This window comes from Squalius cephalus, assembly GCF_949319135.1.
Source record: "Squalius cephalus genome assembly, chromosome: 6".
NCBI lineage: Eukaryota > Metazoa > Chordata > Actinopteri > Cypriniformes > Leuciscidae > Squalius > Squalius cephalus.
The window spans coordinates 46,010,392-46,036,206 of NC_137127.1; the positions used below are offsets into that span (position 1 = coordinate 46,010,392).

At 41.0% G+C, this 25,815-nt stretch overlaps 2 protein-coding genes across 3 annotated transcripts in view; both read left to right on the forward strand.

Moving 5' to 3' along the window:
• The window catches only part of ppp1r37 (protein phosphatase 1, regulatory subunit 37), a 53,206-nt gene extending 46,023 nt beyond the window's left edge, over positions 1-7,183 (forward strand). For both annotated transcript variants that reach the window (XM_079873342.1, XM_079873343.1), the window contains 3 exons: positions 1,183-2,449; positions 5,676-5,777; positions 5,887-7,183. In XM_079873342.1, coding sequence (XP_079729468.1) covers positions 1,183-2,449; positions 5,676-5,764 — 1,356 coding nt within the window. In that variant the 3' untranslated portion in view covers positions 5,765-5,777; positions 5,887-7,183. The remainder of the gene's footprint in view (positions 1-1,182; positions 2,450-5,675; positions 5,778-5,886) is intronic.
• A 15,099-nt stretch (positions 7,184-22,282) lies between these two features.
• LOC307159899 (uncharacterized protein) lies at positions 22,283-25,477 on the forward strand. Its single transcript, XM_079873597.1, has 3 exons — positions 22,283-22,738; positions 23,408-23,708; positions 24,556-25,477. Exons 1-3 carry the CDS (start codon positions 22,292-22,294, stop codon positions 25,266-25,268), a joined length of 1,461 nt encoding a protein of 486 aa, XP_079729723.1. The 5' UTR covers positions 22,283-22,291; the 3' UTR covers positions 25,269-25,477.
• Positions 25,478-25,815: the final 338 nt, after the last annotated feature.

A 25,815-nucleotide genomic window follows, 5' to 3' on the forward strand; every position in this document is an offset into this window, starting at 1 on the left:
AGTTTCCTGATCCTTCTTTATCTCACAACATGCAATGTGCATGAGAGCGTTAAGCCAGATACGACATTAGATATGGTAAGTTTTATCAATTTCCATTTCCATGAGAAATATTAAAGGGGTCATATAATGCCATTTTTGTACAAATTATTATGATTCTTTGGGTCTAAATGAAAAGTTTGTAATATACTTTAATTAAAAATTCTCATTAGTATTGTAAGAAAACACTCATTTTACCTGGTCAAAAACAGCTCTGTTTTCAGCACGCCGTTTAAGTGCATGTGTCTTTAAATGATAATGAGCTTTGCTCACCCCGCCCCTCTGTTCTGTGCGGACACCGTTTGTAATAACACAATAACCATAACGCGTTGTTCATTATAAACGTGGGATTATGAATTATATTGAGAACGTCGTACATAGAAAACATGGGGTAATGTACCCTGAGTGTAAACCTTAGCCGCATTCATCGTGAAGCGTGCTAGCGATTTGCAAAGATTAATATAAAGATTAATATAAAGGTTAATAAAATGTTACACTCACTACTTCTTCTGGAGGTGCAGCAGGAACACGAATAGTTGGTACCGATCCTTTTTTCAGGAGCAGCTTCTTAGCAAAACCAGCTTTACTGACCCTCGAGCAGTCTGGTGAAATGATTCGTGCAAACATGAAAGCATTGACGTTGATCGTGGGGAATATTCCCTTCGAAAACAAACTCAGCCACTGCGTCTTCAGCGGTTCGGATTTAGGAACATTAAAATGACTGCTGTGTTCTGCTGTGGGTCTGTGTTGAAGCGCTGCTGGGGTGTCCGACCGTGTGACGTCACACGGTCAGACGGCTTGATTTGAGACGGGTAAAACATGTAAGGAGATAAAAAAAAAAACACTGGATGGATTTTTATCATTTTATGATGGTTGTGTACAGGCACTGCCAACACACATTTCAGTACAATCAACTTGTAAAAGTGCATGTACCATTATATGACCCCTTTAAAGTCTTCATGTTGGATTCGTTTTTAAGATCAGGGTAAATATTGCTGTTTATATATATTATATTGGAGCCTCTTATTTTATTTTTCCACTAACTAGTTAATTATTTACTACAGTGTTCAGCACGTAACTATGGCAGTGATCTCTTGTTATTGCATAACTGCACTACAGCTTTTATTTTTCTCTGTGTTGGTACAGGTGAAGAGTTTCATTGAGACACAGCGCGGCCTGCTGGCCGACATTCAGAACGGCTGCAAGAGGAACTTCATCTTGGCCAAAGAGAAGGAAGAAACAGAACAGAAAATGAGACAGTCCGCCTCAATGCCAGAAATCGCCACAGAGGAGCAAGCTCAGGAGGATGAGGAAGATGCGTCTGCTGAGAAGAGCGAGGAAGACAACGCTGCTGTTCAGAGAGACTCAACCGAGGAGGGCAATGAAGAGGACGTATCCGAGAGCCAAGAAGTCAAAGATCAAGAGACGACGGTGCAAGACGACTCCGACTCAGACACTGAGGATGAGGAGGAGATGGTAGCGGCGTCGAGTGCGTCTACACAGAGCACATCTCCAATACCGATTCCTGCAATAAACAGCTGTAAGGTCGTGCCCTTGGCGCCGCCTCTACCGGGATCTCCAGCCCTCATTTCGGGAATCAAAGTGACCGAGGCCAATGTTTCCTCCGGAGCCCCATCATCTCCTGGCCGCCTTTTCTCTGTGTCTAGTCCCGGTAGAGGACACAAAATCTTTATGGTGACGCGTGTTGAAAGCCCTCCTGAGCAGCAACAAGCGACTGCATTGCCAAAATGTGTCCTCGAGAGGGCGGTAGAGAGCCAAACATCTGAAACACCCACACAAATCCACATAAAAGCACCTTTAGATGCACCTTCACAAGCGCCTGAGCAGATATCAACACAACTAGCAGAGTCTGAGCTCAGCACGTTAACATCGCATGCAGAAACGACACCAGCGCCCGCCGAAGTAATAAACACGTCAGCGTCCTCGCTTGCAGATGAGCGAGAGAATGCAACTCATTCTGATGAAGTTCAGCAACAGGAACTTGCGACGCCGTTTGAAAGCCAAGTTAGACTCGATCAGACTCACTTAGAGCAGGAGGTACCAGTAAATGCTAAGACAAAAACATCACAAGAGGACCAGATGTCCTCCTCTCACGCTGAACAGATGCAGGAATCGAGTCCCACCCAAAGAGAGCCATCAGAGTCAGGACCGTCTCCGGACGGGACGCGAAACCCTGGAGAACTGCGAGAGCTGGAGGTCACAGGAGGTCATGAACTCCTAGAAACGGAGGGCAGTAGTGCACAAGAGGGATCTCCTGAAGAAGAAGAAGAAGAAGAAGGTTGTCCGGTTAGGAGCACGGGAATAGTGTTGCCCAATGGGCTGAAGCCAGAGTTTGCCTTTCACCTGCTCGAGGCAGAGGGACTCAAACCAGCCAGCTGCATTATGGAGCATGGTGAGTTACCAGTGGATCACCTCATATTCCACGTCATCAACCGTCTCCAGTGACTCGGCATTGTGTGAAGCTGCCTCTTGTCATTTCTGACTTATAACAAAAAACAAAACGACGTCTAAAAGCTGCTATGTGACGAGGTGTACAGCAAACAAGCTAAACAAAACCCAGTTTTTATAAGCTGTCGAACTGACTGACGCCCACTGGAGGGGAACGCAATCGGCGACAGGATAGCTTAGCTTGCAGAAATATAATATATTAAACTGACATTTGGATATTTTACTTACCAGTGACAAAATGTTTACTGCACACATAGTGTATTTTTAGTGTCAGGATCCCACAATTTACCCATTAGTTCCAGCCTGTACCCACTTTTGTCTCCTTAAACGCTCGGTTTTTGGGGTCGACAGCTTATAAAAACGTATTTCTGGGTTTTTTAGCTTGTTTGCTGTACACCTCGTCACATAGCAGCTTTTAGACGTTGTTTTGTTTTTTGTTATAAGTCAGAAATGACAAGGAGGAAGCTTCACACAATGCAAAGTCAATGGAGACTTGGGTTGTCTCATATTATATAATTATTATTATATATATATATATATATATACACACACGCATATATATTTTGATTAAATTACATTTCCTTGGTTCCTAAGACCTGTTCACATCAATCTCACTGTGAAGTCGTCACCTTTTATAATCATAGATTGTTTCAAAGCAGCTTTACAGAGATAAACAGGAACATAATGATTCAGTGATGCAAACAGAATTCAATTCTCTAAAAATACAATAGTAAACAGTCATTATTCAGTTGTTCAGTGTTGATTAGATGACATTATAAAATAGGGATGGAGGGAAAAAAGGTCAATACATTAGAGTATTGCGTGGGGATACATCGATCTTTTCAGTCTGATTAAACTCAATATAATATTTTTTTATAATATTTATTAATTAATATTTACTCCCTGCCAGATTATGACTTCTTATAATTATGACTTAAATGTTTAAAATCACAATAAAAATCATATCGTGGGGATTCTCACCCCTATTATAAAATATTACCAGACGATTATATGCACGAAAAACATGAATTTTTTGTCTGCATTTCTTTTATTATATATTAAAGAAAATCTGTTGCAAAATGCAAATATGTAAATCTACACTTGCTTTTGATTTTGAGACTGGCATCACTGAAAGTAATAACATGCAGTTAATTTAGTGAGTCATGTTTTTCCAGAATTGCTCATTCAATGGAAGATGGGACGTAATATACTTATAACAGTAATTTTCTTGTGAATCGGACTATCAAGTTTCTTGTGTTTTCTTGCTATCAAGGCCTGTTCAGACCAAGGCGACTGTATGGTGCAATAAATAAATGGATATGAATAATCTGCTGTTAAAGCGCCGGTTCAGGCCTGTTGGTGTTACGGAGAGGTCTCCCAATCTCACTGTGTTTCTGTTGTCCTTTAAGCACCGCCTAATTTAAGCGTGCATTTGCATTTTCATTCTGCCCATTGTTTTTAATGGCGCTTTATAAATAAACGTGTCATCTTACAATTTTTACGCATTGCATTGGTCTAAATTAGGCATGTGATGTATCAAATTTTCATATCACGACAATTGCTGAAGCTTTTATCACGGTATTGAATTAAGTGACAAAACCTAAATGTTGTTCTAACATTTTAAACCAATAAAACAATACAATATCTAGGGTGTGTTTTAGTTCCAGATTAAAGTGTAAAAAACATTTTAAAGTATAAACAGATTTGAATATAAATAGCCCATTAAGTATTTGTGAATTCAGAAATCTGAATGTTCAGAAACAGGAAGTAGCGCAGCTTCTTTGTTACCGGGGTTACCGGGTCCTTCGCCGCATTTGTTTTTCATCTTTTTGCATGCAACTCATAAGCTCACAACTGTGGTGAAATAGTGATACTTTTGCACCATTTAGTCATATTGGACTGAGCTGTGAACAGGACTTAAAGGGATACTCCACTTTTTTTGGAAATAGGCTCACTTTACAAACTCAAAAAGTTGAGTTTTACCGTTTTCGAATCCATTCAGCCGATCTCCGGGTCTGGCGGTACCACTTTTAGCATAGCTTAGCATAGATCATTGAATCGGACAGGACCATTAGCATCTCTCTCAAAAAAATGACCAAAGAGTTTCGATATTTTTCCTATTTAAAACTTGACTCTTCTGTAGTTACATCGTGCACTAAGACCGACGGAAAATGAAAAGTTGTGATTTTCTAGGCTGATATGGCTAGGAACTATACTCTCATTCCTGCGTAATAATCAAGAAACTTTGCTGCCGTACCATGAGTCCAGCAGGCGTAATGATATGAGTCCAGCAGGCGTAATGATATGAGTCCAGCAGGCGTAATGATATGACGCAGCGCCTGAAAATAGTCCCCAGCTCGGTAACTTCCAACATGACCGGGACTAAGTTTGTCTAACCTATCAGACCTATTTTCAGGCGCTGCGTCATATCATTACACCTGCTGGACTCATGGTACGGCAGCAAAGTTTCTTGATTATTACGCAGGAATGAGAGCGGTCCTGTCCGATTCAATGATCTATGCTAAGCTATGCTAAAAGTGGTACCGCCAGACCCGGAGATCGGCTGAATGGATTCGAAAACAGTAAAACTCAACTGTTTAACTCTGGGGGAGTTGTAAAATGAGCCTATTTCCAAAAAAAAGTGGAGTATCCCTCTAACCCGAGTATAGTGAAAGCACAAAGACAATATATCCTCTCGATAGTGATTTTGAACGTGCCGGGAATGATACGCAAGCTATAAGGTACTCAAGGCTAGCGCTGTATCGTGAATAGGTCACGGCTGAAGGGAGTTGTTAGACACGACCCGACCCGACGTGGAGAAACCCCTTCACTCGTGACTTATTCACAATACAGCGCTAGCCTCTCGTACCTTATTGCTTTTATAAAACAGTTACCACACAATACCAATATTAAAGCCAAAAAAATATGTATCAATGCAACTTTCATGAAGTAAAATCACTATAAGCCTTCCTTCCGCTGGAAAAAATAGTCCCTGACCGTGAACAGCAACAGAAGTTACATTATTTCACCAGTAGATGCAGCAAAGACTGTCTTTATGAGTGAGTCAGTCAGTAGAGAAGACTTTTATATTGAAAAGACAAACTTGTGAACACAGAAAACTAACCGTTTTATAATGTGTGTGTGTGTGTGTGTGTGTGTGTGTGTGTTAGTGAGCGTGACTGCAGAGCTGAGCTGCGGGCAGGATTTAGAGGAGCTTCTCCTTGATGCCAGTCTGGACACCAGCAGAGATGCACCATAATGCTGTAACCTAGGTAATGCAAGGAAATTCCCATGTTTATGAAGGAGTTCATGGAATAATAACGTATGAACGTGCTTTAAGAGGAAGTCTGGTTAAGCTAACCCGCATTTGTCTCTTCCCAGGGTCCACACGTGTAGTGAGAATCAGAAGAGGCTCATATTCCTCTGGACTCTTTCCGTCTTTCTCGTGTCTTTTCCATAAATTTTCAAAACAACACCGGGAACTCGAATCTTCCCTCGAATGACCGACCTTTTGTGAAAATTGGCATTATATTCAAATTACGAAAACCTCATCTGTGATTGGTGAGTTGCCGTAAAGTTGTTCAGTATGTTCGTCCAGCGATGGTGTTCAGTTACCAAAGACACACATGCAGAGAAACGCTTTCCGCTAACCGGCGACCTTCTTCTGTTCAACCACTTCATGCTGTTGACCGTGGCGCGCCGCTGCTCACCGTCGCCCCCTCGTGGACTGGAGGTTGTAATGCATTAGAAAGACTGGCCAGCTGGAACACTTTGAGCAAAGACATTTCATTGGTTTTGGCTTTCAGATCTCGTCCGGCTGGTGGAAGTTGTTTAGCGAGTGCTTCGTTGCACTCGAGTGTATGTGTGCGTTTGTCATTATTATTGTCTCCTAAACACACACACACACAAAAAAAAGACTCGTACCAAAGCGACACACACATCCGCTTTCTGTTCGTTCCTGCTGCTGCTCAGGAATCAGCCACAACATCCACGTCTGATCTCACCATCAACCAGCACCTCTGAAGCCCCGAGAGCGCCTGAAACCTGAGGAACGAGCGGCTTCTGCCTCGGCTGGGTAATTATTGATCTTTAGCGAATCATCTGAGTGATCCAGACGATTCAAGGCGAATGAATTGAACAATTTTCACTCTCTCTTCCCTCTCTCACACACACACAAATACACATAAACTCATTCTGTCTTCCATTGGTAACCCTGTGTGTCACCATACGCACTCATCCGAAGACAGGACTTGCCTTTAAACCTTTCTCGGCTCTTTATTCTGCTTGGCTGAATCAGTTTGTATTTATTTTAAACAACCCGAGTCTGTTGTGTGATGATTATTTTTTTTCTCTCTCTCTCTCTTTTTTTTTTTCTTCTCTCTCCCTGTTCCTCTTTGTTCTTCTTCTTTTTTTAAATCTGTTATTGTGGGATTTTCCCCCTTTTGGTGTATATTTTCAGATTCTATAAAGAGCAAATATTAAGTTTAAAGTTTTTTCCTATTTTGATTGGTTGGGGTTTGGGAAAGGGGGCGGGGCTCTGTTGATTTATATAAATGGGGGCGGAGCTCTGCGAGAGTATATTATGTAAATCAAGAGTGTGTTTGGGTATGAAAGCCGCCATTTACAAAGAGGCAGTCGGACCACAAGACTTGATGAAGAAAACACTAAACTTGTGTGAAGCTACTGCCGCTGGAGACACTAGAGACTAAACTTTACCTCAGAGGATGTCACCAACGTAGGACAAACGAGAAGCTTGTGACATCGAAGCGAGGCCTGACCCGATAAATGTAGTACTCGCCACCATTCCAGGCTCTGTGGTTGGTGCTTTTCTCGGTTTCTCTCTTTCTCTTTCTCGCCTGGTTGATGTCGGCTCTGACTGTGAAAGCAGAGCTCAGTCTGCCAGGCTTCGGAGGAGCTTTGATTGTCTTTGACCTTGAGATCTACACTTCTGTGCCCCCAACCCAATGTTTGTAATGCTTTATTTTTAGTAATTTTTAAAATTACCTGTTAAATTAATCAAACTGTACTGGTAAACACAAAGAGATGTGTATGGCTTTTCCCTCTCAAATAAATGCATGTAATGACAAAAGTAGCATGTGTGGCGAATGTTTTCATTTTTTTTAGTTATACTTAACATTTGCTTTCAGGGGGGAGTTATTATTTTAAGAGTGACCTTATTTTTACACCACTTTTTAGTGGAATCATGATTGTGCAAGATTTCTGGTATCATCCACTTTTCTTTATTTCAGCTGTAGAAAACATGCGGCTTGATATTGCTAGCTGGTTTGTTATATTGTTTTATTATAATCATAAACACACTGGTTTGTAGTGGAAGTAGTTTTACTGGTTACTGCACTTATAGGTATTTACCTGTAGCGGCCTGTTAGGGAATTTACAGTTCAAGGGGTCATCGGATGCAAAATTCACATTGTCTTTTATCTTCCGGTTTTGCGGTCGCTCTGTATATTTCTGTGATTTTAAAACAAGCCGTTCATTAATAAACACGCAAAATCGCTGTGAAAATACAGACCGGAAGTCAAAAGACAACGAGCGCTGAAAAGGGACGGGGCTACAGAAGGTCTATACCGGAGCCTGGCCACTCCCTATTAAGTCCTATTGCACCGAATTGTGGTTGTAGTTCCACCAGAGCTCCACTGGGGGTGATCGCGGGCGAGTGCAGAATGAATGGGAGTCTATGGGGCTAGACGGCTAAATGTGTCTCTTCCACCCGATTGCCGTTGAGAAATCTCAGATTTGATTGTAGGTTCAACATGGGTTATAGGTCGAAAGTTGAATGAACGAGTACTTATGTCCTTTCGATTTCTTACTGGTTGAGTTGTTGTTGCCCATAACACGCTAGCATTCTGCTAATGAACGCTGATTGGTCAGTGAAGGACTGATTACGACCAGAGATACCGCTTGATGGCACTGTGTGTGTGTGTGTGTGTATTTTCGGCGTGGTCTTTTAAAACAACAAAACAAAAGCTCTTCTAGCATGTGTATTTACCTGTGTCAGCTGTGTTGTGTGTTTACCTGTGTCGGCTGTGTTGTGTGTTTACCTGTGTCAGCTGTGTTGTGTTTACCTGTGTCGGCTGTGTTGTGTGTTTGCCTGTGTCAGCTGTGTTGTGTGTTTGCCTGTGTCAGCTGTGTTGTGTGTTTACCTGTGTCAGCTGTGTTGTGTGTTTACCTGTGTCAGCTGTGTTGTGTTTACCTGTGTCAGCTGTGTTGTGTGTTTCCCTGTGTCAGCTGTGTTGTGTGTTTGCCTGTGTCAGCTGTGTTGTGTGTTTGCCTGTGTCGGCTGTGTTGTGTGTTTCCCTGTGTCGGCTGTGTCGTGTGTTTCCCTGTGTCAGCTGTGTTGTGTGTTTGCCTGTGTCAGCTGTGTTGTGTGTTTGCCTGTGTCAGCTGTGTTGTGTGTTTGCCTGTGTCAGCTGTGTTGTGTGTTTGCCTGTGTCAGCTGTGTTGTGTGTTTGCCTGTGTCAGCTGTGTCGTGTGTTTGCCTGTGTCAGCTGTGTTGTGTGTTTGCCTGTGTCGGCTGTGTTGTGTGTTTGCCTGTGTCGGCTGTGTTGTGTGTTTGCCTGTGTCGGCTGTGTTGTGTGTTTGCCTGTGTTAGCTGTGTTGTGTGTTTGCCTGTGTCAGCTGTGTTGTGTGTTTGCCTGTGTCAGCTGTGTTGTGTGTTTACCTGTGTCAGCTGTGTTGTGTTTGCCTGTGTCGGCTGTGTTGTGTGTTTGCCTGTGTTAGCTGTGTTGTGTGTTTGCCTGTGTCAGCTGTGTTGTGTGTTTGCCTGTGTCAGCTGTGTTGTGTGTTTACCTGTGTCAGCTGTGTTGTGTGTTTGCCTGTGTCAGCTGTGTTGTGTGTTTGCCTGTGTCAGCTGTGTTGTGTGTTTACCTGTGTCAGCTGTGTTGTGTGTTTACCTGTGTCAGCTGTGTTGTGTTTACCTGTGTCAGCTGTGTTGTGTGTTTGCCTGTGTCGGCTGTGTTGTGTGTTTCCCTGTGTTGGCTGTGTCGTGTGTTTCCCTGTGTCGGCTGTGTTGTGTGTTTGCCTGTGTCGGCTGTGTTGTGTGTTTGCCTGTGTCAGCTGTGTTGTGTGTTTCCCTGTGTCAGCTGTGTTGTGTGTTTGCCTGTGTCAGCTGTGTTGTGTGTTTGCCTGTGTCAGCTGTGTTGTGTGTTTGCCTGTGTCAGCTGTGTTGTGTGTTTGCCTGTGTCAGCTGTGTTGTGTGTTTGCCTGTGTCGGCTGTGTCGTGTGTTTGCCTGTGTCGGCTGTGTTGTGTGTTTGCCTGTGTCGGCTGTGTCGTGTGTTTGCCTGTGTCGGCTGTGTTGTGTGTTTGCCTGTGTCGGCTGTGTCGTGTGTTTGCCTGTGTCGGCTGTGTCGTGTGTTTGCCTGTGTCGGCTGTGTCGTGTGTTTGCCTGTGTCGGCTGTGTTGTGTGTTTGCCTGTGTTAGCTGTGTTGTGTGTTTGCCTGTGTCAGCTGTGTTGTGTGTTTGCCTGTGTCAGCTGTGTTGTGTTTACCTGTGTCAGCTGTGTTGTGTGTTTACCTGTGTCAGCTGTGTTGTGTTTACCTGTGTCAGCTGTGTTGTGTGTTTGCCTGTGTCAGCTGTGTTGTGTTTGCCTGTGTCAGCTGTGTCGTGTGTTTGCCTGTGTCAGCTGTGTTGTGTTTACCTGTGTCGGCTGTGTTGTGTGTTTGCCTGTGTCGGCTGTGTTGTGTGTTTGCCTGTGTCGGCTGTGTCGTGTGTTTGCCTGTGTCGGCTGTGTCGTGTGTTTGCCTGTGTCGGCTGTGTTGTGTGTTTGCCTGTGTCGGCTGTGTTGTGTGTTTGCCTGTGTCGGCTGTGTTGTGTGTTTGCCTGTGTCGGCTGTGTTGTGTGTTTCCCTGTGTCGGCTGTGTCGTGTGTTTGCCTGTGTCGGCTGTGTTGTGTGTTTGCCTGTGTCGGCTGTGTTGTGTGTTTGCCTGTGTCGGCTGTGTTGTGTGTTTGCCTGTGTCGGCTGTGTTGTGTGTTTGCCTGTGTCGGCTGTGTTGTGTGTTTCCCTGTGTCAGCTGTGTTGTGTGTTTCCCTGTGTCAGCTGTGTTGTGTGTTTGCCTGTGTCAGCTGTGTTGTGTGTTTGCCTGTGTCAGCTGTGTTGTGTGTTTGCCTGTGTCAGCTGTGTTGTGTTTCCCTGTGTCAGCTGTGTTGTGTGTTTGCCTGTGTCAGCTGTGTTGTGTGTTTCCCTGTGTCAGCTGTGTTGTGTGTTTGCCTGTGTCAGCTGTGTCGTGTGTTTGCCTGTGTCAGCTGTGTTGTGTGTTTGCCTGTGTCAGCTGTGTTGTGTGTTTCCCTGTGTCAGCTGTGTTGTGTGTTTCCCTGTGTCAGCTGTGTTGTGTGTTTGCCTGTGTCAGCTGTGTTGTGTGTTTACCTGTGTCAGCTGTGTTGTGTGTTTGCCTGTGTCAGCTGTGTTGTGTTTCCCTGTGTCAGCTGTGTTGTGTGTTTACCTGTGTCAGCTGTGTTGTGTGTTTCCCTGTGTCAGCTGTGTTGTGTGTTTGCCTGTGTCAGCTGTGTTGTGTGTTTGCCTGTGTCAGCTGTGTTGTGTGTTTACCTGTGTCAGCTGTGTTGTGTGTTTGCCTGTGTCAGCTGTGTTGTGTTTCCCTGTGTCAGCTGTGTTGTGTGTTTGCCTGTGTCAGCTGTGTTGTGTGTTTACCTGTGTCAGCTGTGTTGTGTGTTTGCCTGTGTCAGCTGTGTTGTGTTTCCCTGTGTCAGCTGTGTTGTGTGTTTACCTGTGTCAGCTGTGTTGTGTGTTTCCCTGTGTCAGCTGTGTTGTGTGTTTGCCTGTGTCAGCTGTGTTGTGTGTTTGCCCGTGTCAGCTGTGTCATGTGTTTGCCCGTGTCGGCTGTGTCGTGTGTTTCCCTGTGTCGGCTGTGTTGTGTGTTTCCCTGTGTCAGCTGTGTTGTGTGTTTGCCTGTGTCAGCTGTGTTGTGTGTTTGCCTGTGTCAGCTGTGTTGTGTGTTTGCCTGTGTCAGCTGTGTTGTGTGTTTGCCTGTGTCAGCTGTGTTGTGTGTTTGCCTGTGTCAGCTGTGTTGTGTGTTTGCCTGTGTCAGCTGTGTTGTGTGTTTACCTGTGTCAGCTGTGTTGTGTGTTTGCCTGTGTCAGCTGTGTTGTGTTTCCCTGTGTCAGCTGTGTTGTGTGTTTACCTGTGTCAGCTGTGTTGTGTGTTTCCCTGTGTCAGCTGTGTTGTGTGTTTGCCTGTGTCAGCTGTGTTGTGTGTTTGCCTGTGTCAGCTGTGTTGTGTGTTTACCTGTGTCGGCTGTGTTGTGTGTTTGCCTGTGTCAGCTGTGTTGTGTGTTTCCCTGTGTCAGCTGTGTTGTGTGTTTGCCTGTGTCAGCTGTGTTGTGTGTTTGCCTGTGTCAGCTGTGTTGTGTGTTTGCCTGTGTCAGCTGTGTTGTGTGTTTACCTGTGTCGGCTGTGTTGTGTGTTTACCTGTGTCGGCTGTGTTGTGTGTTTGCCTGTGTCAGCTGTGTTGTGTGTTTACCTGTGTCAGCTGTGTTGTGTGTTTGCCTGTGTCAGCTGTGTTGTGTGTTTGCCTGTGTCAGCTGTGTTGTGTGTTTGCCTGTGTCAGCTGTGTTGTGTGTTTGCCTGTGTCAGCTGTGTTGTGTGTTTACCTGTGTCAGCTGTGTTGTGTGTTTGCCTGTGTCAGCTGTGTTGTGTTTCCCTGTGTCAGCTGTGTTGTGTGTTTGCCTGTGTCAGCTGTGTTGTGTGTTTACCTGTGTCGGCTGTGTTGTGTGTTTGCCTGTGTCAGCTGTGTTGTGTGTTTGCCTGTGTCAGCTGTGTTGTGTGTTTCCCTGTGTCAGCTGTGTTGTGTGTTTGCCTGTGTCAGCTGTGTTGTGTGTTTACCTGTGTCAGCTGTGTTGTGTGTTTGCCTGTGTCAGCTGTGTTGTGTGTTTACCTGTGTCGGCTGTGTCGTGTGTTTGCCTGTGTCAGCTGTGTTGTGTGTTTGCCTGTGTCAGCTGTGTTGTGTGTTTACCTGTGTCGGCTGTGTCGTGTGTTTACCTGTGTCAGCTGTGTTGTCGATGCCTCGAGAGAAAAGAAAGTGCAGAGCTGAAAGCACCAAAGCGACTGAAGGATTGCCGTCAAGCAGTATCTCTGGTCGTACGATGTGTATGACGTCACTGACATTTTAAAAGACTTTTTAAAGCAAATAAGTGACTCTAACACCCAGCAATGTGTAATTTCTTTGCATCTCCTTTCGAATACAACATTCAAATTACTAGACAAAAAATTGTATCCTGAGAAAAGTGGATTTTGAGGGGTATCGCTCCATAGACCTCCATTCATTCTGCACTCGTCCTGTGAGCGCCCTCATGTGGAGCCAGAGTGGAACTGCAGCCGGTCCAGAAGCCGGAAGTTCACTGAGAGTGGAAGTTCTCCCCTTATTAGACATTCTCTGTCTGTTCTTTTGCTGAACTTGTTGCCATGGCATCACTTTATGGCACGTGCAGAGGCTTTGGGTGCTGGAGCCCCTGCCCTATTTCAAAATAAATCAAAAGTGCCCTTTTCAAACAAATATCAATGATAATATTGTGGTCAATAAAACTAAATGCATTTGATTATAATTAACATGACAATTTGTACTAAACTAAAGTAGCCTAAATTCACATTTATGTTTACGTTTCTGTCAGTCTGAGGTGTCGTTGCCATAACGCGGTGCGTCACTTGCGTCAAGATGCGTGTGTCATGCTTCGGTCTTTTTTTTCAATAATAAAAGGTAGTGTACGAAAGCCCTGAACCGCAACGTAAAAAAAAAAAAAAAAATCTGTAAAAAAAAAAAAAAGTATGTAAAAAAAAAAAATGTATTATGTAAAAAAAAAAAATAGCTATCATTTCGAGATTAAAGTCGAAATGTTTCGAGATTAAAGTCGAAATGTTTCGAGATTAAAGTCGAAATGTTTCGAGAATAAAGTCTTCCGTAGAAGTTGTGTGTGTGCTTGCCGTTATTTCACATTGCCGCACAGGCATTCATGCGTGTGTGTGTGTAAACTGGATCTACACAAAATAATAGCTTTTTACTTTTATCTGGGCTTTCAACAAAGGGATATTCTACAGGTCTACCAACATGACATTAGGCTATAGGACGTTATAAAATATACTGTCAGACTGGATCAAGATATCCAGCTTTATGAATGAATAGTTTCATATGTCTAATGTAGGCCTACACTTAAAAGCGCTTTACAATCATTTCAGGGAATCTTTCCTCAACCACCGGTGGTTATTATATTTGAGGAAATCACGGGATCCGGTCAAATGATTGGATACAGAATGATGCACTTAAAATGTATCCAGAACGTACGGTGCCTATTATAGACCTATAGACGGCAGTTCGACTTCACAAGCGCATGTATTTACACACACACACACGCACGCACACGTGTGAAATAACGGCAAGCACACACACACAACTACGGAAGACTTTATTCTCGAAACATTTCGACTTTAATCTCGAAACATTTCGACTTTAATCTCGAAATGATAGCTTTTTTTTTTTTACATACTTTTTTTTTACATACTTTTTTTTTTTTTTTTTTTTTTACACATACTTTTTTTTTTTTTTTACAGATTTTTTTTTTTTTTTACGTTGCGGTTCAGGGCTTCCGTAGTAGTGTGTCGATTCGATTAAAAAATCCCTTATCACATATTTTTAAATATTACAGTTGCTCATTATCATTTAAAGAGACATGCACCGAAACGGGTCGCTGTGAACAGAGCGGTTTTTGGGGAGGTAAAAAGGGTGTTGTTTTACACAACCATCAAGTATATTACAAACTTTACACGAAGACCCTAAATAATCATACCAACTTTTGGAAAATGGGCATCCGATGACCCCTTTAAAGACCCAAGGACCAGATATGATTAATTAAAGTTAGAATTGCTGTCACTTTAAGACAAGAGTTAGAATTATAATAAATTGAAGACATTTTTTATTGAAGATAGTTTGCAGTTTCATCAGCAGAAGTTCAGCTTCAAGACTCACACAGGAGTTCGTAGTAGTTACAAAGATCACAGCAGTTATACCCTACAACACAAACACACACACACACACACACACACACACACACACACACACACAGCAGTTATACCCTTCACCACACACAAGAAAAAATAAGAAAGGCTAAGAAATAGATAAACATAGCAAATGTATCACATAAATGTGATACATCGCGTTTCTAGTCGAATAAAACAAGTCATTCAATCTCCAATAATGCCACTTGTTCCTTAACCTGTAACCAAGAACACACACACACACACACACACACAGCTTCTTCAAGGTTGGATTTGGTCGGGTTCTAACAATAAACAAGAGACTCTTCCCAAAACATCAAGATAACGTGTTCTTTCTCTCAAGGAGAGGACTCTTACATCTAACCGTGAAGTAAAGACTTTAACTAAGAAGTGGTCGCTCAAGCTATAGACTTCAGTGACCCCGTGACCTCGATGTCAGGGTCCCCTAGAAGAGCAGATGCTTGTCTTGACACGTTTAAACAAGTCCATAATTCATTTCTGTAACCCGCACTGTTACTGCACACCTCAGAGATACAACATACAGACGTTTAAAGAACACACGAAAGAACATTTCCCATAATCACACTGGGAACTTCTAGAACTTAGTAAAATCTCACAAGCTCAGAGAAGTCATTCAACTCGTGTGATATTTAAAAGGAAAAATATTGATTAATACCTTGATTATAATCACTCATTACACATGCATTGAAGCAGCAGTGGATCGAAAATCTGACTTCTGCAATGAAACGTCTTGCGTCTAAAAGTTGCATCTTCTATTACGATTATTGTTTGAGTCTCAAAAGCAGTTATAAATGCAGGAGTATAAATTGCTGAAATGTGAACATGACTATAAAAATTAGACAATGCAGTACATCTGTTAACTTAAAATATTAATTTGGGAAGGAAGTGAAAGCATATTTGTAATTTTGGGGATTTTGTGCTGACAAGTCTGTGGAGAAAATATGAAAATGAAAGTCATTTCTAACTTAATTTAGTTAAGAATTATTTACTATAATACTGCAAATGTTAAAGAAAGTGATTCTGAAGTGTTAAGGAGAGACGTGTAGCTTCTGTTGTTGGTTTGCACAGGTTTGCCCCCCCCCCCCCCCCCAGCGTGCCGTCGGGAGGTCTGGTATGTCACACACCCTGAGATGTATGCAAACACACATCAAACAGCCCTGCCGCAGGAGAGCAATATGTTGGAGATTATCAAGCTTCTGCTAAACCCTCAAACACACAAACACACCTGAGATGCGAATCAAAGCACTGATGATCGAATCCTCAGAAGTTATTGAGATTCTGTGCCCGTTTTTTACCCGTTATTTCCCGGTCATCTAGACGTCGGGCCGTGCTGTACTTCGGGATGTTCTGTGCATATAGGAGGGATTTTTTAAGGTATTTGACTCTCGGGGTCTATTGTTATAAATCTGCTTGGAAGGAATTTCCATGTAATCCTCAGTGATTCTTACATAAGCACAGGGAGACCCCAGAGGCCTGAGAGGAATTAATGGACCATTTTAAAGTAGAATGTGCATGGATGAAGGGATGGATGGATGGATGGATGAACCAATAGATACACAGATAGATACACAGATAGATAGACACACAGATAGATAGACAGATAGATAGACAGACAGATAGATAGATAGATAGATAGATAGATAGATAGATAGATAGATTACACTGCATGGTTATCATGGCCCAAATAATTCACGATAATGATATATCCCGATATCTATAGAAATCTTGAAAAAAAAAATGATGCTATCAGTCAAAGAGTAAAAAATAAATTATTTTATAGTATTATATACAGTGATAAAGGCTGTTATTGCATTATAAATATACATTATCCTTATAAAAATACTCGGGATGGCTTGTAACACAGATAAACCATAATACAGTCACAACAGTGTGATAGATAGATAGATGGAAAGATAGATAGATAGATAGATAGATAGATAGATAGATAGATAGATAGATAGATAGATAGATAGATAGATGGAAAGATAGATAGATAGATGGATGGATGGATAGATGGATGGATAGATAGATGGATAAAAATATGGATGAAAAGATAGATAGATAGATAGATAGATAGATAGATAGATAGATAGATAGATAGATAGATAGATAGATAGATAGATAGATAGATAGATAGATAGACATGTTTCATCAAGAGAACAGGAGGCGCAAAAATAAAGAGTAAAGTGTTGATGGGAAACTGTACGTTGTTCCCCTGTTATTCATTATCATCTGATCAGAGTATCAGAGTGTTTCTCCACTATTACTGATCAACCTGACAGTTTTCTGCTCCGAGTGTTACAGGCTAATGTTAAATCGGGAGCGTTTGGACTGTGCTGTGAGTCAATGGGGAACAAACACGAGCTCTCTGATTATACACGAGTGTTTCCGCTCAGGTAAGAGCTTCGTCCATCGCATTCATGCCGTGTTTTCTCTGTGTCCGGCTGTTGGTTTAGTGCTTTAAAGAGCCTCTCGGTTGTCAAACTCAATGTGACGTGTTAGTTTGTGGCCTAGTGTTCTCTGTCAGAGCTGTGTGGAGATTCCCTCAGGCATTCAGAGAGTTAAAAAGAGCCTTTTTAGCCACAGCCTTTCCATGTGAACTCCCTCCGTACACGTTTCCCCCCTTCTGCGTGTCAGTCGTGAAGCTCTGAAAGCAAGCCGTGAGAAAATGAGGTGAAATCCTGCGGAGAGAGAAGAACAGAAGTGCTTTACTCCTTCCTTCCAGTTCATCAGCCCTGAAGCGGACAGACCGAAGATCCCTCACATGATAGTGCTTACAGTTACACACACATCTCTCTCTCTCTCCCGGGATAAACTCCATCCACTGCTCTGGGAACTTGGGAACAGCATCCCATGCCGGTGTGAAGACTTTCTGAAGCTCTCAGGACTCCCTCAAACAGGTACTACTGATTTTACAGAATTACATTGAGTGATAATGTTGTGTTTTGACAATATTCCGTCATTTTAACTGTGAAAATAATTCAATAAATGAGCAATAAGATCTGTATTTCAATGTTGCATAACTTTAACAAGCATTATTTTAATGAATGAGGCATTTATATAGCTTAGAATATATATATTATAATGTACACTTTTTAAATATATAATTGCACATTAAAATAGTTTTGAATCGTGATTCATCTTCATTAAATTTTTCATATACATATAGCCTATAAAAACAAATTCGGGTGCATATGTATAAAATCAAAAGGAATATGTATAGGCCAATATAACGCACTTTTTTTTTTTTTTTCTAAAATATTTAACTCAATTAATGCCGTATCTGTTTTCCCCGTCATCCTGTCATAGCCTTGCAATATATCTCCACGCTCTTATTCATGCAAATGCTTTTAAAACTGTCTGTGTTTCTCCTGTCTGTGTGAATAGTGAATAACACGCAAACTACTGTCACATAGACAAAATTATGCCTAAATGCCCGATTTGTCGAGTTTCATCGCAAGCACAGTCTTAAAATGAGTTAAATGAAGTGTTAAAGGAATGTAAAGAGAAAGGGTTGTGAAAAAATCTGAAGGCCTACTTAAAAGAATTGAATTTTCACATGAAATGCCACATGACATTACATTAGCTTGTAGACTAATATATTATCAATCAATAATACACATAAGTAGTTTATATTTTCCACAATTAGCGAATAAAAATAAGGTGCTTTTTGTCACCTCTGTCTCAACTGTACCTACGGGACAGTTGAGTATTATGATTGGTCAGATCGCCTGCCAATCAAACTCCCTGCAAAGGGTGATTTGATGCTAATTTAAAAGTGAAAGTAAAATGCACGCTGCAGCACCAGCTTTTTATAGGCTAAGCGATGTAACAAAACCCCCCACCCCCTTTTTTTTTTTTTTTAGAAAGTTTAGAGCTGAATAATGTTCACATTGTCCTATTTGGGGTAAAAATAGAACAAAATATGAAGTAAACATAAGATAATCCATAAGTTTGTATCCAAATGAGCACTCTTTTGTACTAAAATTCCCAAGGAGTGTAGCCTATATTAAAATACAGGTGTCAGCAGTTAACGGGTTAATGTAACATTTCCCATTTCAGGACTGATTTATATATATTTGTAAGTGTGTGTGTGTGTGTGTATGTATGCATAGGCCTATGTGTGTACAGTATAAGTGTGTGTATTCATGTTAGAAATATTGTTAAAAAATATTGCATTCATTTGCCATTACAGAAATCACAAACAATGAGGTTTGAATTATATTCAAAATAATGCAAAATAATTTTTTTTTTACAATTTATTTGAAGATAATTTTTTGTGCATTATTTTAAGTGCAATTCAAACCTCAGCATTTTTATTTTGTATTATTCTATAATTCTTGATTCTCATTAAATGTGCATTAATTAGAATAATCTTTACACATATATATATATATATATATATATATATATATATATATATATATATATATATATATATATATATATATATATGCAAATGTGGGGGTACAAATGCATTTAATTGCCATAAAAAATAATAATAATAAAAAAAATATAAATACATGTATATATTTACACACATACATATATATATATAATTTTTTTTTTTTTTTTTTTTTTTTACACACATATTGAACTCCTGATCTTTTAAGCAGTGTATAAACCCAAGGGCTTATTAGTGCAAGTTAATATAAGTTAATACTCAGACATGTTTAAGCCAGTGTAAAGGCATTACTGTCTCTCCATCTGAGCTTTAAGCACATAAAGATTAAAGTGGCATTGGCTGTTTTCCCTGCTGGACCTTCACTCGCTGCATGCTTTAGTGTGTTTTATTATCGTTTGGATTGTGTCCAGAAAGAGCATTCCATTGATTTTTACACACTTCTTTGAGACTTAGTATTCATGTCCAATCTCTGGTGTTTCTTACAACAAACTCCTCGACATTTCTCACTGTGAAGAGGAGAACATCGAGATATCAGTCGACTTTTGATTTAACCAGGGCCTTTTTTATGGACGTTTGTTTCTGCCGCGGAATAAAAAATAAAAAAGGCAATTTTCATCTCACGATTCTGACTTTTTTCCCTCGCAATTGTGAGTTATTTTTTGCATTTGCTCTAAAATCTAATATAAATTAAATTAAAGGCCACTTAAGTGCACTTAAAGAGATACACTTTCACTTGAATACTTTAAAAAAGTGAACTTTCCAATAATGTCAAATTAAAAGTTTTACTTTAAAGTGCATTTTAAATCATTGTTTTAATTATATTTTTTCTTGCTTTAAAGAAGTACACTTATTTTAATGTGTTGACTAAAATACTAAAGCACATGTAGTGTGATATTTGATTATGTAAAACTGTAAAAATATGACATACAAGTTTCAATAGAAATGACCAAGTATATTTTAGTTTATATTCTTATGGAATATTGCAGTATTTTTTCTAAATGATTTATCCATGCACATCATAATTGTTGTTTTAAATTCATGTTCCTGGTAATCTTGAATCAGAATAACAGCGACTTCTCTTCTCTGATGACGAGGGCGGGGCAACCTGTCACTCACATGAGCTCCACCAATAGCAAACCACAACCATCCAATCAATTCCCGACAGATAAACTCAAGCCCCGCCCACATTTATTCTTGCTCCAGAAGCCATCATCACAACTTGTTTCAAAGAAGTTTGAAAGCCCTGTTTGACTTTAAGTCATTCTTAAGTGTGTCATAACAAGCATTTTTAAGTTTAACTTATGGCAAATTTAAACACATTTGCATTTAATTGCATTAAATGAACAGTGTCCAGAAACATTCAGTTTGCACTTAAAGGATTAGTTCACTTTCAAAAAAAGTTTTGCTGATAATTTACTCACCCCGATGTCATCCAAGATGTCCATGTCTTTCTTTTTTCAGTCGAAAAGAAATGAAGGTTTTTGAGGAAAACATTCCAGGATTTTTCTACACAGAATGGACTTCAATGGCAACCAACTATACCAATGTTCAAAGAAGGTTCAAATGTCTCAATGCAGCTTCAACGTCTCGACACGATCCCAGTCGAGAAATAAGAGTCTTATCCAGCGAAACGATCGGTCATTTTCTAAAAAAAAAAAAAAAAAAAAAATGTATGTATATATAATATATATATATACTTTTTAACCACAAATGCTCGTCTTGTACCATCTCTGAGATGCGCCACGCATTGCGTCATCACGTTCACGTCATCTATCTAAGTTATTTGTCTGTGTTCTCCGGTTCAGAAAGGAAGGGAAGAGTGAAAAATGTCATCTCATTTTCTCCTCCAACTTCAAAATCGTCCGACATCTTTGTTTTAATTTATTATTATTATTTTTTTTTTTTTTTTCATGACCTTTCCAACGTGATGACGCAATGCGTGGTGCATCTCAGAGATGGTACAAGACGGGCATTTGTGGTTAAAAAGTATATATATATATATACAGGTGCTGGTCATAAAATTAGAATATCATCAAAAATTTGATTTATTTCAGTAATTCCGTTAAAAATGTGAAACGTGTATATTATATAGACTCATTACATGCAAAGTGAGATATCTCAAGCCTTTATTTGTTATAATTTTGATGATTATGGCTTACAGCTTATGAAAACCACAAAATCAAAATCTCAGAAAATTAGAATATTACATGAAATCACACAGTAATTACACAGTGATACCATGGTCATTGAACCAGGTTTTGGTTCTTTTGGCAGTGTGGGCAGGTGCAAATCCTGCTGGGAAATGAAGTCAGCATCTCCATAAAGCTTGTCTGCTGAAAGAAGCATGAAGTGCTCTGGAAATGTCCTGGTAGACGGCTGTGTTGAGTGGACAGCACAGTGGACCAACACCAGCCGATGACATGGCTCCCCAAACCAACACAGACTGTGGAAACTTCACACTGGACTTCAAGCATCTTGGATTGTGTGCCTCTCCATTCTTCCTCCAGACTCTGGGACCTTGGTTTCCAAATGAGATGCAAAATTTGCTCTCATCAGAAAAGAGGACTTTGGTCCACTGTGCTTTATTAAATCCAGAGTCAACGCAGCCGTCTACCAGGACATTTTCAGAGCACTTCATGCTTCCTTCATTCTCCAGCAGGATTTGCACCTGCCCACACTGCCAAAAGAACCAAAACCTGGTTCAATGACCATGGTATCACTGTGTAATTACTGTGTGATTTCATGTAATATTCAAATTTTCTGAGATTTTGATTTTGTGGTTTTCATAAGCTGTAAGCCATAATCATCAAAATTATAACAAATAAAGGCTTGAAATATCTCACTTTGCATGTAATGAGTCTATATAATATACAAGTTTCACCTTTTTAACGGAATTACTGAAATAAATCAACTTTTTGATGATATTCTAATTTTATGACCAGCACCTGTATATATACATACATCTTTTTTTTTTTTTTTTTTTTTTTTTTTTTAGAAAATGACCGATCGTTTCGCTGGACAAGACTCTTATTTCTCGACTGGGATCGTGTCGAGACTTTGAAGCTGCATTGAGACATTTGAACCTTCTGTGAACATTGGTATAGTTGGTTGCCATTGAAGTCCATTCTGAGTAGAAAAATCCTGGAATGTTTTCCTCAAAAACCTTCATTTCTTTTCGACTGAAAAAAGAAAGACATGGACATCTTGGATGACATCGGGGTGAGTAAATTATTTTTTGAAAGTGAACTAATCCTTTAAGTATATTCTTAAATGTACTTTTATTTTATTTTATGTATGCTAATGTGTCATTTGTTCACATATCATTTGTTTCTGGTATATATGTGATGAGCAGGTCAATGGCGAGGATCTCCACTCATATGTGTGTGCTGGTCTTGACCCTGGTCCTCCTGGTGTGTGAGATTGTGGTCGGCCGAATCTGCAGATCCCTCCTGATCGCGGTGGACAGCTTTCACACACTCTACGTCTTCTTACAGTTGTGTCTGTCGGCATTAAAGCATCATCCCAGCTCTCCTCCGTCTGATGAGCATCTGGACAGAAGGAAGCGTCTCGAGCCCTTCGGCGTCCTGATCTCAGCTCTTCTGATGGCGTCTCAGTGTGTGTCCATCAGTCTGGAGATCCTCACACACCTCGTGCAGCCAGAAGCCATTCAGCACCCACTCCTGTCTGTTGTGGTCGGAGCAGCTAGTCTGATATTAAATGTACTCGCACTGGCCTGGAGACGGAGGAGTGGAGGGATGGATGGAGCTCATTCTCCATCAGAAAGCAAAGGTGTTTTTGATTACATATTTGTGTTAATGACCAGAGATTGAGGGAGTAATCTAGAACACGAGAGGAAAGCTAATACAGGGATTTCTGATGTCTCTTTCTCAAGATCCCGGTCAGTTTTTCTGTTTGCCGTCCCTTAAACAAAGATGCTTTTAATCATATGGTTAAAAGTGAAAATGGCCGTCCAGGTTAAAGAGCTGAAACACAGTAATGCAGTTTCAATATTATCGAGGAAGAAGGTCTTCACTGCAAAACCAAAGTTGGAAAGATGCCAAGATTTTCATGCTAAATGTCTTCATGTTGGCCCTAAATTCACTCAAAATCCAAAACCAAAAGCCCTAAACCACAGAAACCCAATCTGAAAATGCAATTTTTTTTTTGTATTCGTCATCTGCATTGTCAAAACATCTCTCAGAATGCTTGCTGCGGATGCGAAAAACGCAGGAAATCGAACCCGGTCCGAATATTTTTATGAGGGAGGCAGTGTGTGTAAACGTGATTGAAACAACGTGAGGTGTTTTTTGGGGTTTTTTTGACGTGCAAATATTTCGGACTCAATGTGCAAGGACCTTTAGTGGTAGAAATGATCAGTTGTGCAGTGATGAGAGTATGTGTCTATATTGATCATTTAATTTCACATTTCTTTAGTGATACAGTGAATACAGAATATGCAGTCAGTTCCACTTTCTGTGAGCGGATGTTTCGTGCCTCTTATGATCCATCAGGTCTGCTATAATGTCAGTGATGATGGTGATGATGATGATGGTTGTGTTGTAGATGGTCTTCAGGATGACGCACTGATGTTCTGCAACCCTGACGCTTCCAGTGTTCTGGATCCAGATCGAGGCTCCTGTGAGTCTCCAAACCTCAGCGCCACTAAACCAGTTCCTGAGTCCAGTATCGGTGAAAGATCTGAGGAAATCATTCAGAAACTTCCAGAAGAGCCTCGTCAGCCGACCAGCGCCGAACGCACCGGTGAGAGAGAGGAACAACAGCACTGGGTCTTATGTCATGTGTGTTTAAGAAGAGATGCTTTTGAAAGAAGTCTTTTCTGCTCTCCAAGGCTGCATTTATTTAACCAGAAATATTGTGAAATATTATAATTTAAAATAACTGTTTTGTATGTGAATATATAGTAAAGTGTAATTTATTCTTGTGATCAAAGCTGAATTTTCAGCATCATTACTCCAGTCTTCAGTGTCACATGATCCTTCAGAAATCACTCTAATATGATGATTTGATGCTCAAGAAACATTTATGATTATCATCAGTGCTGAATTATATTTATGTGAAAACGATGTTACATTTAATTTCAGATTTCTTTGATGAAAAGAAAATAGACAACATCATTTATTTGAAATAGAAACATTGTGTAACATTAAAAATGTCTTTACTGTCTCTTCTGATCAAGTTAATGTGTCCTTGCTGAATAAAAGCATTCATTTCTTACCCCAAACTTTTAAATGTTGTTGTTTCACGGTTTCCAATACATTTTATGCATAAAAAAAAAAAAAGGCAACATTGATAATAATCAGAAATGTTTCTTGATCATCAAATCATCATATTAGAGTGATTTCTGAAGGATGTGACACTGAAGACTATAATGATGCTGAAAATTCAGCTTTGATCACAGGAATAGCCTAAATTATATTTTAATAGGCTATAGAAAACAGCTATTTTAAACTGTAATACTATTTCACAATATTACAGGATTTTTAATCACATAAATGCAGCCTTGATGAGCAGAAAAGACTTATTTCAAAAATGCATTATTCCAAACTTTTATGATCACACAATAATTAGTTTGTTTTTAACCTGCCAGTTCCGCGGTGTTCTCCTGAAGTGTCCCGGTTTCGAAGCATCATCCTCAGTGTGATCCAGGATCTGCTGTGTCCCCTCCTCGTGCTGTGCACCGGGCTGGCTCTCCTGCTGTCCGAGGCGCACTGTCACCGGCCTCACTCGGACTGTCACCTGCTGGTGTACCTGGACGCGGGCCTCTCCTCGGCCGGGGTGCTGGTGCTGCTCTCCGCGGCCCTGCCGAAGCTCCACCGCTACGGGCTGCTGGTCCTCCAGGCGGTGCCGCGGCGCGTGTGCGTCGATCAGGTGCGTCGGTGCGTCAGCGCGGTTCCCGGTGTGTTCTCGGTGCACGAGCTGCACGTGTGGCAAATGTCTGACGCGCTGCTGGTCGCGTCGCTGCACGTGCACTGTCCCGACGCGCTGACCGCGACGGAGTGCGACGATCTCATAGCGAAGATTAAAGAAGTGCTGGGTGTGTTTGGCATCGAGCACTGCACCGTGCAGCCCGAGCTCCTCTCCGGGCCCGGGAGACCCTCCGGCGGGTCAGGCTGCAGTCTGCGCTGCGGGAACGAGTGTGTGGAGAAGCTCTGCTGTTCCCAACGACCGGCGGACGATGATTCCCACATTCCCGAGGCGCAGAGACCCGTGTGTGTCCAGGAGGAGAAACCCTGCTCTCCAGCGCCTCAGAGTGAAGAGGAGATGATCAGAGATGTGGTGATTGAGAACACATACCTGTGATTTAACGAGGTTGTCGGTATTTTTGTGAACTGACAGCGTTGTACTGTAGCCTACATGATGGAGACTCCAGCAATAAACACTTTTAATATGCAAAAATAGTTGAGTTTATCACTATGGAGGCATCTTTGTTTATAGCGCTTTTTACTATAGGGTGAATTGCCCTAATGTGGGACATTTCAGACTTCTGTGACATATTGCGATGTGTTAAAACATTAAATCCGCACCCATTTAAAAACCCCAGGATGTGTCCTAATCAAATCAAAAGAGAAAATTCAGATAACACATTCATAAGAGGAATTATAAACATATTAGTGCTCTTAGTGCAAGTCGTCTGAGACAATCTGCAATGTGGGAAAGTGAAAAATCTATGATAAAAGACCAAAAATCACCTTTATTCATGTAGAATAGTAAAATCTTCTTAAGTTAGTAATTCTCTTGGTCATGGATGGATAACTGAACATCATCATACAGATAATACAATATTATCTAATTCAGTTTACTTAAAGGATAACTCTCACCAAAATGCAACATAGGGTCTTTTTGTTAA